The sequence below is a fragment of the Rhipicephalus microplus genome, chromosome 4 (genome assembly GCF_043290135.1).
Source record: "Rhipicephalus microplus isolate Deutch F79 chromosome 4, USDA_Rmic, whole genome shotgun sequence".
Taxonomy (NCBI): Eukaryota; Metazoa; Arthropoda; class Arachnida; order Ixodida; family Ixodidae; genus Rhipicephalus; species Rhipicephalus microplus.
The window spans coordinates 208,756,228-208,773,764 of NC_134703.1; the positions used below are offsets into that span (position 1 = coordinate 208,756,228).

At 44.9% G+C, this 17,537-nt stretch overlaps 1 protein-coding gene across 8 annotated transcripts in view; it reads right to left on the minus strand.

Moving 5' to 3' along the window:
• Window positions 1-7: 7 nt before the first annotated feature.
• The window catches only part of nab (NGFI-A-binding protein homolog), a 1,065,342-nt gene continuing 1,047,812 nt past the window's right edge, over window positions 8-17,537 (minus strand). For all 8 annotated transcript variants that reach the window (XM_075893960.1, XM_075893958.1, XM_075893959.1 and 5 more), the window contains 2 exons: window positions 7,728-7,946; window positions 8-2,092 (listed from right to left, as the gene is read on the minus strand). In XM_075893960.1, the coding sequence (XP_075750075.1) occupies window positions 1,746-2,092; window positions 7,728-7,946 (566 nt within the window). In that variant the 3' untranslated portion in view covers window positions 8-1,745. The remainder of the gene's footprint in view (window positions 2,093-7,727; window positions 7,947-17,537) is intronic.

Below are 17,537 nucleotides of genomic sequence, written 5' to 3' on the forward strand. Positions count from 1 at the left end.
CAGATGATTCCACCACACGCAGCAGCAATCGATTAATTACCACGTTTTCTACGAGAGTACACACGATTACACGTAATCAAAAGTGTTCACTGAAAGGCTCGACTATTTACGACACATTCACCATGATGAACCAAGTAAATCACAAGATCTATAAACGGTAACTATCTTACATCAGCGGAGTGCAAAATCAAGCAATTCGTTATTTCATGCCTTACCGCTACTACCTGCTCAGTGAAGTCACTAGTGAGTAAGCGAGACAGACAAGGACGTAGGTAAAAACCCACAAGGACACAGCACTACTTGTAACTCACACTTTATTTTCGCCCCAATTTTTAAGCATAAGCGCATACTGAGCGAGTGGAAATGTGAGCAAGAAAAGATCATTCATTTGGTCTCATTGTTGAACCGAGTACATGTACAAGCCAGTATCACGAGATAGCGATAACTACGTAATTTTGGTGCGAAAATGAAGTATCAGTTGAAAGCAGCCCTCTGTCTTCGACGGTTCTCTTCTACGTCTTTCTCTGTCGCGCTTACTCACTCTTCATGGACGCAAGCCAACTTGACAACCAACGTGTTTCAGCAATGTTCAATAGCTCGGAAGGCGCTGCGATGTAACTTGCAGATGAATGAAAATGCATAAGTATGTTCCTATGCGGTTGTTCTCTTTTTTCTCTGCAGTGATTTCACTGGTGAAATGCAGGCACCAATAAGACTGATTGCAGCGCCTGCTAAGTCAGAAATACTGCTGCAGTTGTCACTGCAATAAATATTCCATGATAAACATGTTTTGTGGAATGTGGTGCTTGCACACCAATCTCTGCGTGAATCTAGCTGTGATAATTTTAAATATTTTCACTTAACCCCGGGTTGGTTCTTAAGAGCGAGAATGCACTAAATAATAGTAAGCATTCAGTTAGGGTAAGCCAGCCACCTGAACTGCGGAAATCGTTCTTCGGCAGAGAATGTCGCCATTCGAAGTGCAATTGTGTGTACAGAAAAATGCAGTCACAGCGGAGAGTTGTAGTTTTCATTGAGGATGAAAACGACACAGCTACCAGAATGGTGCCTCTGCAAGTGCGCTCCCCAGGACAACATTGGTAGAACATGCCAAGTGTGCGTGGGACCAGTACTGGTGAGACGCTCTGGCTGTCGAATGCGTCTACTTGTAGTAAACCATATGTGACACGATGGACATACACAAGCGGGCATTCGATGCTGTCCTCAAGGTGTAGGTTGCCCTGTGCCGATAATGGAACAATGATGCGAGCGTGTCGAAACAACGATTTAAAATTCTCCACTATTGTCCAATTTAAAAAACGGTACAATTTTAATGAGAGAAAATTGCGGGCAATTTATCGCTTCGATGCCTAAGTAGTAAAATGTTACGACTCTCTACCGAAAACGAAACTTTGCAGTATGTAGCAGAAGGTCAGATTTGAGGACACTAACTAGCAAGAATACCCCCTTTCCCACCCTACAGACTCTCGTTGCATATCTACAAGTGATGACTTTCGTGTGCACGGCAGCACGCTTCACCGGTATAGACTATCGAATGTGGTAGTCAATAGCAAACAGTCGCACAGTGTGAATTTTCTGGAATGATAGACCACTTCCGAGACCGAATAAGGACGGAGGACATGCACAGCCAGCTCGACCAATCCAGAAAGGTGCAAGCGGGCGTCCACGCCGTCAGAGTGCCGGCACACTGCTGCAAAACACCACGGTGGTGGCCTTCCATCAGTTTAGTCCATCTTGATGGTAGCCGGCGACGCTGGCTCTTGTTTCATCAAGCTCTTCTGGGAGAGAGCGAGCAGCGCGTTCAGGCTGTTCTCCGCATCGGCGGCCTCGTCCACGGTGCCGTTGGGGTGGTGCAGCTCAAGGCCTCCGTTGCTTCCCGGTCGCTCGTGGCCATTCTGCATGGACGGGTGGGGTGGAGGAGCCCCCCGGACCACCCGGGACGTTCCCACGTAGTCGCCCCGGTCCAGCCTGGGAGGTCTTCCGCGCGGCCGTGGCGGTGGCGAAGACAGGTCCGTGGCACTTGAATCCTCGGACTTAATCTGCGACGCCAGCTCCTTGATGACACGGAGCCCTGCATTCATTTTTTTCTCTTTTGTTTTAGCAGGTTTACAACTTGTTGTTATCAGCATGCTACCAACGCTTCGGTAATATCTTCGTCAGGCCCCATAACCATGGTGCTCAATTGAAGAAGTAGGTAACAACGCAACGACACCACAAAAGTTGGTAACGCGATGTTTTGGGCGTCTTGGGCTTGCTATATGCAAAAAGACAGGAGACGGAACGCTCAATCACAGTTGTGAACTCGCTCGTGCACCTCTTCCGCCCTTGTCTTTTTGTGCTGTTTCTCGCTACAGTTCGCGGCGCTCGTTTCTTGGCAATGAAGGGAATGCTAGGGGCGTAGCCAGGAAGTGGCCTAGCGGGCACGTCCCCCCCCCCCCTCCCTGAAATTTTTTCGCCAAGGCATTAAGATGGAAAATTGGCCCTTTTACGGGGTGACCCTCCCAAAACTAAACTGGTGCCCCCCCTCCCTTCCTTAAAAAAAAATGTCTGGCTACGCGCCTGTTACAGGGGTGAGCGTCTGCACATGTACTACTCCCCGAAGTAGTTTTATGTCCTTACCGCTGTGGAAAGTGGTGGCTGTGCGTGACCAGCATTTCATACCGACGCAGATGCTGCTTGGCTATCGAGGGACACGTAAAAGGCGCGACTTTATCATGTGTACAGAAATGCGATGTGACAAAGAATAAATAAAGCAAATACAAATAACTTAGTGGTGTGAACCTTGTGCCAAAGGCGACACCAAAAAATAAAGGCAGTAATTTTAATATCTCACATACAAAATAAAGACATAATTGTATATATATATATATATATATATATATATATATATATATATATATATATATATATATATATATATATATACAACACAAAAAAGCATTGTAAAAAATAATACATACATTATCATCCATTTATACATATAATGAATATATGCATCATCACTGACAATGCTTCCGTTGTGGTATAACCCATAATTTCACAAAGACAAACAGGCCTATTGAAATATTACTCTAAGTATATATATATATATATATATATATATATATATATATATATATATATATATATATATATATATATATATATATATATACATACGTATATATATATATATATATATATATATATATACTTGGAGTAATATGCAGCTATATATAAATATATATATATATATATATATATATATATATATATATATATATATATATGTTATGTGTGTGTGTGTGTGTGTGTGTGTGTGTGTGTGTGTGTGTTTGTGTGTGTGTGTTTGTGGTGACTGTTCTAACCTATACCGATTTGTTATAATAAATCCTACAGAAGTATACATCACTGTCATTTTTGCACACGAAATCCATGTCGAGGCGGATGGAAATGCTTTGCCACAGTTAACAAGATACTGTAGCAACTAATTGCCAAAGGCTTATAATTAAAGTTTTCATTATTGACTTGCGACAAGGATTCACGTCACGAAGTTGTATTGCTGCTATACCTATTCAACTAAAATCGCGAAAGCACCACGTAGTGCGATATACTCCGCATCTAAATTGACGGGCGAAATAAAAACTGATCGCGCGCGCCTAAAGCTGCGGAGCACAGGCATGACACGTGATCCGAACGGATAAAAATTGAATGGAGCTGCGCCAAAGTGGAATCTGGTCAGAAAAATTGGCAAGCATTCTGACACGCCCCAACAGAGATCTTATAAATTTCGTGGAATGTGCAGTGCATATTTCTTTCTTTCTTAAGGAAGCGTGTAAGTCTGTTTAGGCTGTCTGCAAGAAGAAGCGCCCCGAAGTCTTGTGCTTCTTCCTGGACAAAGGAAATGTTGATATTTCATTTTTCGTGCACACAGTTTGACAGAAAGCAATAAGAAGCACTGCACCAAAGAAAAAAAACGGCACAAGTGAGATCACTTAAAGCTGAAACATACAGCTGTCATTGAGATTTTATCACTCTCCCACGTGTCGGGTATAGTTCGAGTATCACGTAGTACAACGGTCGCGCTTTGCGGGATCCGTTTCGATATCGCCGCTCAAGAGTGATGATGAATATCTCGAACTACGAGCAACTTTCGGGATTTCTAAAAATAGCACATGAATACGCATGCGCTACGACTACATAAACGCGTGCCCTCAAGTTAATAATCAAAAAGTTCATGAACGAAGTTTTACTAATTAAACACCGCAGTGTCTCGTTAACTGCGGCAAAATATTTCTGCCTCAACATGAACTTCATGTGCGGTATTAGTGACTGATAATGCTTACTAAACGAACAAAATCGACTTAAGAATGTGGCTCTGGTGCATAAAAAATGATGTGAGGAAATTGTAGGACCCTTCAGCTTCACCTTGCAGAGTTAAATGCGATAGCAATATAGTAAAGCATGGTCGTTATTTTCACTGCATTTCTAAGGGAAAAAAGTATTTTAGCTGTATTTCCAACAAGGCCTGTGGCTGTAGAATAACTGCTTGCCAGGAAAACGGCGTGGTTTCAATCCTCACTTGGACCACGAAACTTCTATTATCTATTTTAATTAGATCTTTCTCGATTATTACACACATTATCTTGATTTTTTCATTCACAATACACAACAACGTCAGAATATATGCAAAACGAGCTCTTCAAGACTTCATCGTTATCGACTGTGATACAGATAGATGATTGAAAATTAAGCCTATGAAGTTAGAAAACTGACACAAACATCAGCACAAAGACACAAAGCAAAACAGTTAAAAGAAAAACCTGGAACACAAATAGGTGCTAATCAAGCAATAAATCGCAAATGCAGCTCTGAGAGAGCTGGATGCAGGTATGTTGTCTGTTTGTCGGTGCTTCGCGGAAGCTGTCTGAATGTGAGTAGGTGACTATGCGCTGTGAAAGTACCTGAACGCTGAGAGGACAACCGACTCGTATCAAGCTCATCATTGTGATTGTACTTCTTATGAAGAAAGCAAGGATCTGACTATCATAGCGTTTCCTCCGTAAGGAGCTCTGGCACTAGTGTCTATGAGAGCTGCAACGCACGGCGCTTCAGCGAGCATGGGAATGAAGGGTAGTACACGGATTTGTCTAACCTCAGTACTTCTGGCTTCGTTTGTGTTCACGTGGCTTGGAGCTTTTTTGTCACGAAACAAAAAGCAGCAAATGTTCAGCTCTTGCACTTCCCCTCTATAATCACTTAGGCTTACCATTTAAAATCGGCTAACAAAGTTCAAAAGTGTTCGCTCTCTCTTTCGAAACAAAAGCGCAACCCAGCAATAAACGAAGCCACAAGTGCGATTCGCCACCCGCAAGTATGAAGACCAGGTAAATCTGTGTTCTACCCATCATTCCCATGGTCGCTGAACTATCACCGCGCCAGAGTGCCATATAGTTAATTTTAGGAAACTCTATGCTTCCTACGACAAGAAATGTGAGGATAGCATGCGAATAATGGTCAACTCGAGAAATTCAACGCTTGCGGCAACTCTTTCACTGAACATATCAACGACAGCTTCTCTTTTATCCCAATCCCATGTCATGTATTGGTTTCTCAGCCCCAGTAACACAAATACAAAAAGCAATTATCCGAAAGCACATCTTAAGCTAATCAGCTACATCGGTTCAGCTAAACGTGCGTATTTTTGTGTGTGCACAATCTACTAGCATTCATAGAACCCTATAGCTTCGAACTTGTAATGCTAGTAATGAGGAAGATTGGACAACATATTTGCTATCTGCTTGCTAAGCATACAGGTTGCTTACATTTTTCGTACTGTTGCCATAGTAGGATTAACGTGCCGGAATGACTGCAGCGTACCGGTGATCTATCAGCTAATTGTCTCATTACGCGAAAAGTTTTCTTAAATAACTTAAGGAATTAGGGAGACAAGGAAGCAAATTGCCAGTGTCTAAACGCAATTCTGCATCCCATGTGAACAATCTGTATCAAGGTAATGTTTTTTCGATTGCATAATTTTTGTTCTCGTGTGTTCCAACACGTCTTATGTATGGCTGAGGTCAATGTACAATATAACGTATTTTCGCAAGAAAAATTTCACTTGCACATTTTAGTGCGCGTTTTTGTTGTTGCGGTGTTTTTAGTGATTTTTTTTGTATAATAAATATTTTGGTGCATTTATGTATCTGTCTGCAGTTCTTCACGAACAGCAAGGAAAGTAAACAAACTGACACTCTCCTTTTGCACTATACGTGGGCTTTTGCAAAATGCCTACGAAATAAATCAAGTGACATAAATTTTTCCACACATTGAGCAGACCGTGAGTACCACCAGTCGTTGGACAGCAATTTTTCACTCTCAAGCTCCACTAAAAAATCGGGGAACCTTAAAACATGTCCGTGGAGTTCTACTCGACAGTGATGTTGAGTTGAACTCGACACCACGAGTGGTGAGTTGAAATGAAAGTTCATGGTGTTGCCATTCCTATATGCTTGAAATTAAGTTTTCATTGGGAAAGTCGGAACTCAAAAGATGAGATGAAAGTTGACGGTGTTGCGATTTCTAGGCATTGAATTTAGTTTCAATGGGGAACCTCGCGATTCGAAACTTGTGACGAAAATTGATGAGGCTACTATTCCTAAGCTTAATTGGGAACGTTGGAATTCAAAAGTTCAGATGAAAGTTGATGCGGTTACCATTCCCGTGTTTTTAGTTGAGTTTAAATCGGGAACGTTGGGAATGAAAAGTTGAGATAAAAGATCACGTTACCAATCCTAGGCTTTTCAACGAATTTTAATAAAGAACGCCTGGATTCAAAAATTGAGATGAAAGTTGATGGATTGCCATTCCTCGGCTTTGAAGCGAGTTTTAAAGAAGAATGTTGGCATTCAAAAGTTGAGATGAAAGTTGATGAAGTAGCCATTTCCGGGCTTTTAATTCAGTAAGCTGGACAACTAAGCAGACATATTCAAAATATTTAGTTTTAATTAGTTTAGAGAATACAGTTAATTTTAGTTATTTTCAATAACTGTTAGGTGCTAAGAGACGTAAATGGCTAGGCATGACTTCGTGAATGCTTGCGCTACGCTTGCCGTACCATTCTCAGCATTAAAAACTGATTTTAATACAAGGAACGTAGAGGACGCTTGAGTCTGGCCTTGCACAGTAGAAGGCCATGCTCAAGCATCTTCCATCCGGGGCTCTTTTGCATCATCCCTTGGTGGAGCTTTAAACCATGCCGCAAGAAAAAGGAAATCTGCGCGCTAAGGACTTCTCAAGCTAGCTCATGCAGCATATCTGTTCTAACTACATTAACTGAAGTGCCTCTACTGTACGCAAAGGTTGTTCCTTATGCTTGCAAGTGAAGACAGCCTTTCACTGCGGCGTGTCTCCTAACCATATAGTGATTCTGGTGCTTAAAATCTAATATAACAATTGAAGTTTTGTCAGGGCAATTTTATTCATTTCCTTGGTGTCAGATTTCACGCCGAGTAAAGGTCTGACCTCTTTAATCTTCACGTGATTCAGCCGTAATTTTGTCTACGAGTAGAAAGTGTTGGGATTGCTAGTAGCGATTACTTTGCAATGACTCCGTTTCTCTTGGCCAGCTGACAGAAGCAGAAAAGGGAGGAACAACGCAAGGGGTTTGGCTCCCGGCACTGGCAAAAAGCAAGTTCTCCACTGTTAGCCAAAAACAAGGCGGGTACCTTCGTCCATGAGCGTCTCCTGTACAAGCTGCTTGGTTATCTGTGCCGAGGTCTTCTTCACGCTGGCCATCTTCATGTTGAACACGTCTGCAGCGCTCGGTGGAGCTTGTTGCTGCTGGGCCAAGTTGCTCGACTGGTTAGAATCTTGAGATGGCGAGTCGTGCGCCTCGTGACTCAGCGTCGGTGATGAATTGTTGCTGTACGCTGAGAACTGTGAATCTGCAAAACACCACGTAAGGTCTCATGTCAGTGCGATACCATGTGAAAATTAAGCTGCACTAGCAAGCATCCACTAGAATTATCAAACAAGTTTTCAATATCTGCAAATAAGCACTCGCGCTAATTGAGAGGTGACCAATCTCCACTTGATATCTAGAACAATGCGAACAGTGCATGCCATCAAATATTTGAAGGCAAGTATTATGGAAACTCGTTAACCTAACAAGCTGGACTATGTCTTCAAAATGCAAACCTTAATGACTCACACGTACGACTATATAAACAGCGACTTTCCGGCAGCGTCTTTATTTCGTTGTAAAAAGACATTTTCGTTTGCCGCACCAAGGTTAAATCAAGCAACCATCAAGGCATGACACCGGCACAAGTTTGGCTGGATGACAGAATCAGCCTTGGCTGGTGCATCGCGCCTGCCAAATTCACGTGACAGCACATTCTTCCTCAGGCAGCACCTCATTGCAAGATACTGCGTACACACGCAGGCCTACATATAAAGGTGCATGTGTGTGTGTGTACGCCTCTTCCTGTTGTTCATGTCATTTTGTGTGCTCAACTTGTCTGAATGTGATCAACCTACAAGCCCGCATCACCACTATCTTCGAGAAATGCAGACAGAAATGGTCACGTAATGATGTCTAGTTCTTGTTAATGAAATGAAGTTATGCTTATTCCGTCACTGAGTGTTCCCGCAAGCGCACAGGTGTCACAAAGCGCGTGAACCTAAGTGCTACAAAGCAGGCTGGCTAGTATGGCATATTTGAGTGTTGTTGTAGAGCTCATACACGGAGACACGTGCAAGGCACAAGAACACACTCAGACATATTGCACTCAGTCACGTGATATCATGGGCTTTCCTCCTGTCTCTGTTTGTTTAGCGCGACGATATAATTTGAAGTTGAATTCAAGACCTATTCCCCATGCGATCTGTGGGGCACCTTTGCACAAGGCCGCCATCAATGAGGTGGCTGGTAAGCAGTCAGCATTTCACTGACCAACGGCCCACTTGAACGGTTGCTTGTGTGACTGCTGATGAACAACAACAAAAAAAATGTGATATCATCGCGAACTGTGCCCGAGTTAGTCGAACGCAGTGTCTATTCTGGGGTCCAGAGCACAAGATAAAGTCCACCCTTTCTGCGGATTACACCTAAAATGAAGCACCACGTAATTTTGTGGACTACGTGATAAACTTGTGAGCTGTGGGCGTTGAATATGCGCTGTAGCTCAAGCAGCGTGCTTCTCTTGGCAACGGTTTCTGTGCACTGGGCCACAAAATATAGTTCCAATCTGTTCAGTGGACCAGACCACGAACTCATTTCAAATTTTATTGTGTGGACCAGATTACCACACTAAGTTGATTCTTATTTCGTATACCACGCTCTGGCTGTAGCGTATCTAGCCCACAAGAACCCGCCTCTCTTGATGTCTGGTTTCTCTCACGAATGACATGGTCGTGGTGGTTTATTCCATTGATACCCTCTCCCATATAGTTTCTATATGGTATATTCTGTCAAAAGGCCCTCAGAACACCTCACCCTTCTTCCTTGTCGGCGGCTGCTCTCGCGAATCGCCAGATTACCTTGCCGTTCTGGGTCCGTACCTCGGAGGCCATGTCCACAGGTATGAAGCATCGATGTGCAGTGATGTCATATTGAAGATAAATGAAAGGTTCGAAATGCAAGGGCGAGGCCCATCTTTAGCATAATTGGTCGGTTGATGCTTGTGATTAATATTGTATCAGCAGTGGAGAAACTCCTGGTTGTAAATTGAGGGAGTAAAGCCATCTTGGGTACACGAGTAAAAATTGACGACTGTTAAAGGCTTCTCGCCCTGATGTGTCACAGTTGAGTCACTTTCACCACAGCACACTTTTGTCATACAAACAAAGGCACTAAGAGTTGCACGGGACACTAAAATTTTGAGTAATCCTCCAGATTGTGTGGGCACAGCCACAAGTCTTCGAAAAACGGCGCCAAGAACTGATGAACGGGAATAATTAAACAAATTACGGAGTTCAAAAAATTGTCGAATCCTACACGTTCGGAAAATGTCACTTTGACCGAAGTACACTAGAGTGATTCGAAAAAGCGCGATAACATTAACACGATGCAACTATAGCTGCCACAAGATATAGCAGTTTTTCAGTCGTTGATGCTAATAATGGCGCGTGATCGCACGCACAATTAAGATTAAAATTTGACAAGTTTCGTGTCAACTGTCAACCAGAAGGCCTAGCCAATTTTATTGCGCTTTTTTTGCACGCCACAAGTTTACCAGGACGAAAGTGACAAATATTCACCACTCCATTGATCAGGACTAGAAGTGTTTTTAACGCTGTTTTTCGCTATTCTTTTTTTTTTCACCGGCATGGTAGCACTGTTATTGGAGACAACGCCCGCACAGGAGGGCTTCTCGGATTCCGAAAGTCTCAGTCTCAGACAACACCCACACAGGAGGGCTTCTCGGATTCCGAAAGTTTCAGTCTCAGTCTCAGTCTAACATGACATGTAAAATTAATAAAAGTAAAATGGTCTTCGGATCAAGTAAGCGATCCGAGTACACTGTACGCGCCTCCCTTTTGCTGCTTTAGTTCATAACCGCTGTGATCATAACCACAAAGGTGGGCTTCGCACTTCCAACTATTCGCGCATAGAATTCTGCACAACATGTCCTTTTCAATCTCGTATCAATTAATGCAGGTGTCCTTTGTGCGAACATAACCTCCCTGGTTCGGTATTTCTTACATCACGGTTAACGAATCTTGGTATTCGTGAGAGAAAATGTCGTCGAGAGAGGTGGTTATGAGTAGAACATTTCATCTACACTGTACGTACATCCATGTGTGCATCGTAGTCAGATGCTCCACAGCTCATGTATATTGCTGTGGAAAACAAACCAAATTTGTGTTTATTTTGTGGTCTGGTCGACAAAATAAACATAGAGTTTATCATATCATTTAAGCAACATAATAAGTGCTTCGATCGCAAACACCACCAGTCCTCGCTCACCAAGATGCTGATAGTGAGAATCATACTGCAGCAAACAATGTGGTTGCGACAAGCAGTGTTTGTGGCCTCACTGCCAAACAGCGTGATTCGAGTGGTCCAAGAATGCTGCCCTGCGAGGAAAATCAACGCACTTAATACTGACGACGCCGTTAGGTACCTCGAGGAGTACTAAATGTCCCGAAAGTCGACGAGATAGGGGCAAATTATGTTTTTTTTTCACACAATCACAATAAAAAGGAGAGTGTATGCAAAAACCTATTGGCGAAATAAGGCCGCTGGCAGAGAGATGCAATTTTGTATTGTCTCTTGAACGCATGTTACGAGCCCGAATCATGTGTGGAGTCTTATATAGAGACGTGAGACATTTGCTGACATTTAGAAAGCTGACGTTTACAAAAGCAGATGATTTCGCATTTCAGCCCAGAACACTACCGCAAATGCTAGAAGTATGCAATCTATGGATCAGAGTAGCATCCACTTGATGTGCAGAATCGGCCAAAAAAGAAGCCCGAAGAAACGACACCTTTCCACAAAAGTCCGCTCAAACGAGCACTTATATGGCGTCCGCACAGTCTGCCACCAATGCAATAAACGAAGACATATCGCTCGTGAAAGTCTGTGGCGCTTACGCCTTGTAGGCAGCAGTTGATGATCGCTCAGAAGAAGCTCTACACTAGAGTGGCTCATGAAACGGCCGAGGGAAACCCTGGGTTCGTCATACACATCAGACCACAAGCACCTGATTTCCCACGGCCTGGGTAGCAGCTTGCCAAAGCAGTGCTACTTTCGAAACCCAGAGTACGAACACATGTACTACCCCTTCCGTGACTCCATGTACCACGAGGACTTGTCCCCGAAGCAACAACATTTGCAGCCATACATGATATCCTCAAGCGGTAGGGCCTCAACTTCGTCTCCCTTCAAGCCCTACCAGGCCGACTATTGGTGCTGTCTGCCGCAGCACTGCTACGAGCCGCTCTCGATCTGGTACATGCATCCTATGTTCTTGTACGATGCCATCGAACACCTCAAGATGGGACCTGACACCAGAGACCTGCGCTGGATCTACAACTCTCCACATCATTCAGCTCCAGCAAAACTTTATGCGCATCATGCAGGCATTCGGCGTGAACGAAAACTCGCGGGAAGCGCAACACACCATAAATTAAAAGTCGTCCTTACACTCCTGCCACGGGGTCTCCAAATACGCTACCACGATTGCAAACATCGCGCTCAAAGGCGTCATCTCCATGTACGTCGTCGTTCGCGATGGCGGGACAGACACCTAAAATCGGCTACCAGCAACAGCTCACCTCCACTGACTCTACACGTGGCTGTGATTCCCGTCCTTGTCGAGGTCACTGCAGATTAGAACAAGTGCCCTTCGACATTATCTTCATCCTCCACAAGTGCGGAAAAAGAATCATTGTCGATTCCAGAGTTCCACATCAGATGCACTTTCGAACCATGCACATGCAAAGGACTAACTCACCCCGCAGGGGGACAAGCAGTAAATAACCTTGCAGCACCAATACAGAAGCTTCAGATGCAACACCAAGATCAGCTGATAAACAACACTCTGAAGGAATATGTGAAGTATCAGGAAACCTTACGAGTCTACGACGGGAAGCATAAGCAGGACGCTTGTTACTACAAGAAACCACGCAAGCAGCGCAAAACCCACAGAGGTGAGCTTTTACACAGTGTGAAGGCGACCAGCAGTGCCAAGCGGGAAAGCAAGCACATCGTGTCACAGTACTAAAAGCTAAAGATGGCAGACAACGTGACCGCGAAGTACTGTAGACATAACAATGAGAATGGATCACTTCTCTTGCAGGCCCGTCGTGGCGGTTTAGTGGCTAAGGTACTCGGCTGCTGAAACCCGCAGATCACCGGATTGAATACCGGCTGCAGCGGCTGCATTTTCGATGGAGGGAAGAATGCTCTAGGCCCGCGTGCTCAGATTTGGGCACACGTTAAAGAACGCCAGGTGGTCGAAATTTAAGGAGCCCTCCACTATGGCGTCTCTCATTATGTTATGGTGGATTGGGGACGTTAAACCCCACATATCAATCAATCGGCTTCCCTCGCAAGACAAGCCACCGCCTCCCCAAGTTTGATCGGGATTGGGAAAATCCTCCATCATCAGCATGTAACATCTCCTGGTAGATTAACTGAAAGCACACACAAATTACCCAGCCGCAGGGGCGTGTTAGAAATAAAGGACGAAGAAAGAGTTCTAACAGAAGCTCGCTGTGTTGTTTATTTCCTGCAATGTAGTCAGACGTACGGAAGCGGGTGTCTTCTTAGTTTTGTACAGCTGGATCATCTAAATACTGGCAGCCCTTTAACTTATGGCGGAGTTCAATCTGGTGTGCTGCATGACAACCTTTATTGCGCATGTGCAACAGCTGGTCTAGGCACAGCTAGAACACGCTAGCACGTTTATGGCTCTGCAAGAAGCTGTGGGCCTCTTCCTTTTACACCCTCCCCACAATCACGTGATGGCGCGGTGAACGAGAGTCTGCTGATGAACACACGTGCTCCCGCGTGGCGTGCTCCAACTAGAGTTTGGGCCGATTAACGGCAACAGAAACTACAGGGAATTCATAGTGTGTTCAGGACCGAATGAACAGTGCAGAGGACCCGGTACGAAAGGATACGGGGGCCCCTTGGCCCACTTTCTTTCCCACTTTATCATCTGTTCATGCTTTAGACTTCACGCTCTCTAGATTTAGCTGTAAAGAACACAAGTCATATTTATTCCTAGCCTCTCCAGTGTGTTCATTACCACCTGGGCGTTTTTTTTTCTTGCGTAGCACGTGGAGAGATTGCCATGGTAATAAATAACTACATCAGGAGACGAATACACATGGACAGCATTAACACTAGTCTGGTCCGTTGAATCATACTGAAAGAAGACTAAACTGTGCGTGAAGTTAGAAAGAAAAGAATAAATGCCTATGACACAGGAGGGTTAAACTTTTTTGAACAAAACAACGAAGCTGGCCATTTTTGTGGCCCTTCTGGGGCCCCTTTAAAGCGGAGAGCCCGGGTCATTTGAACCCTTTGATGCACGGATAATCCGCCCCTGGCACAGTGCTCCACTGACCAAGACGCGTTAACATCGGTGCCCGTGATGGACGGAACTTGACCCATGGACTGCTTCGCATGCTACTCATGAATTCTTTTTAGCAGACGATGGTGTAATTGTTCTTGTACTACCGTGACGTGACCGGCAAAATTAGTTAATTGCAGCATGTGAAGTGAAATGTTTACTTGCCACCGTGAAGGATGTTTCACGTGGATATGTGGGACCTGAGTGCGCTAATGGAGCTGGGTAGCTTATTGCTATCGGATAAAAAATTATCTGAAATTCCAAAGGGACCGAGCCGCCTCCTTGCATTCCTTTCCGGACGCCCCCAGACATGCAATGTGAGCACTTGACAATTGATTTAAATGGATCCGTTGGATGCATTAAAAAGACGTTCACAACATTACCTCTTCGCTCAAAAGTACTCTTCCTTACACTTTATCCGAAGATTATCTATTGAATTAGACTAACGGCACTACAAACGCGAATGTTGCATATCTTTGAAAATTATGTAGCTGGTGTTCGTGAGTTGAGTATCAAGGAGTTATTTGTTCAGCACGACATGCCTATGGCTAATCAAGTCTATCTTTATGAGTTATGCAGAAGTATACACACATCACAAAAGCAACTACAAAGTTATTAGCACAGTAACTAAACCAAAGTACACGTTTATGAAGCTTATGAGGAGGCTTTCGAAAATTTGGTCGAATTGTGCGAAACAATTATTGTTCTATCAAGCTCAAAACATCTCGAATAAACAGGGATACAATAAACTGGACAGCTGGCCATTGTCAGCACAAAAGACACCTCGTGTATTGTAAGCTTTTGCTACGTAATCTTTTACAGTAAAACCAACATTCAAGTTACCTATTGTACACCAAGTGTACTGATGTATTAGTATATATATTGTACGGGACAAGGCAAATCTATGTTGGTTCTGTCACCAGTGTCATCCGTGACGAGGTCCAGCAGGTGCTGCACGCCCATCGTTTTCCGCCCACGTCGGTTGATCCGGAAACGGCTCCTGTGTCTACTGACAGTCACCGTCGTACGTACGCGGAAGCTTTGCGATCTGCCACGCCTCTTTCTGGTCAAGGAGTCCCGACCCAGCCAGTGCCGCACGTCCCGATTCAGACAGTGCCGCACGCCCCGATCCAGACAGTGCCGCACCTTCCGCTTCAGACAGTGCCACATGATATGCTTGGGTGAGATCCAGGAGTGAAAGAAGACAAAGGCGATCTGTTTGAGCTGCTGCTTGGCTAGTCGACTCAACGAACCCATTAAACCAAGTTTGTCTTAAGAAACGTGACAAGACTGGTGGAGTTGCTGGGTACAACGTCTCACGATCCACCCGATGCCCAAGACCCCACTCAGCAGCCGGAACACAAGCCCTGCACCCGTGGACATTCCTGTTCACAGAGTAAGCCGCCGCCAACGAGGCCTACCACCTGAGACACCAACCACTGACGCAGCGACTATGACTTCGACACAAGATCCCGTGCAAGCTCCGACACCTTCCACGCCGATCTACTGCACCGTCCAGAACCCACTCATGCCTAGCCCCTTTCATGGAGAGCAGCATGAAGATGTTGACGACTGGCTGAGTGAGTTCGAACGTTTCGCAGCGATAAATTACTGGGATGATGCCGCGAAGCTCCGGAACGTGTACACTTGCCTAAAGAACGGTGCCAAGACGCGGTTTTTGAAAAGGGATGATGTTCTGACATCTTGGCGCGAGTTCCAGCGTCGCCTTCTGGAGACCTGCAGAAGTCCCGACCGCCGCGAACGGGCGGAGCATGCACTACAATCACGCATCCAGATGCCAAACGAGACCATCTCGATGTACGTCGAGGACATGACACGGCTTTTCAAGTGAGCGGATCCTGCTATGGCAGAAGAAAAAAAGTTGCGCCACCTCATGCATGGCGTAAAGGAACAACTTTTTGCTGGTTTGGTGCGTAGTCCCCCCAAGAGTGTTGCTAATTCCTTACTGAAGCGGCAACAATAGAGCAAGTACTGCACCAACGGTCTGCCCTGTTTGACCGTCAAGTGAATGCTGCCTCAACTCCCGAAATTTTCGCCACCCCTGGGAGCAAGAGCCCCGAATGGATTCGTGAGATCATCTGATCTGTCGTCGGGGATAAAATGAAAAAGATGTACGGGACAAGGCAAATCGATGTTAGTTCTATCACCAGTGGTCATCCGTGACGAGGTCCAGCAAGTGCTGCACGCCCATCATTTTCCGCCCACGTCGGTTGATCCGGAAACGGCTCCTGTGTCTACTGACAGTTGCCGTCGTAGGTACGCGGAAGCCTTGCGATCTGCCACGCCTCTTTCTGGTCAAGGAGTCCCGACCCAGCCAGTGCCGCACGTCCCGATCCAGACAGTGCCGCACGTTCCGCTTCAGACAGTGCCACATGTTATGCTTGGGTGAGATCCAGAAGCGAAACAAGACATAGACGATCTGTTTGAGTTGCTGCTTGGCTAGTCGACTCAACGAACCCATTAAACCAAGTTTGTCTTAAGAAACGTGACAATATGTTGCACGATGCACACGCCTGTTTAACTTGCCTGAAAAATAATTCTGTGCGTATGAGTGAGTGATCCCTGTGAACCTTTGTCCGTGCAACATACACATTCATAATGTAGGTTCACTATGCGATTCCTTGCCACGTGTAATAAGCGTCACCTCTTACTTTCTATTTTTTCTTTTTCTGGCCGCATATTCAGCACTTGAATTTTTATATAATGTGCTCTTCGTTGTATATGTTTCTTCAACGCTGTATGAACTCAACGCAGGCTGTTTCAGCCTTTAGTCACAGTCCCTGCAGGAAAGTGGCTGCAATAAAAAGATTTGTGATTTGATTTTATGTGCTTGGCAATCAGAGATCACGAGCGATTGAAGGGTCTGCTATGTTCCTGCCAAGCGTACGCGTTGAGCTACGGTCATAAGAAGAAAATAAAAAAACAAAAGGTAAACTCGGGGACAACTCATTTTGAGCAAAGCCTACGGAGGCTGGACTTGCATGTCGCTCCGCAACGCCAGCTTGCTGCTGATTTCACTCTCGCTTACTCACTTTATTCTTTATTCTTTATTCAAAAAACCTTACAGGCCCCAGAACAGGGCATTGGGTAAGGGGGGGAGGAATCGGACTGGTACAGACAGGTAACGAACAGTTTACAGGCAGGATCAGTGCAAGAACAACGAAAAGCTATATATATATATTGCCACGTTCCATTTCCCAAGTTTTTGTTATCGTCCGAAAACACCGCACGATTCTCAGCGCAAACCGCGCCTGCAGTTTTCTAGAAGGTTGCGGACTGCAGTAGATCATTTCGATAAGATCACGCCCACTGTGCGAACGGTATAGATTGTTCTGGAAGCTACGCCACCGCCAGCGATAACGCTAGAACATTCGACGGCAAGAGTATAAATGCCGACGCGCTTCGCCGCTTGTCAGTTGTTGATCG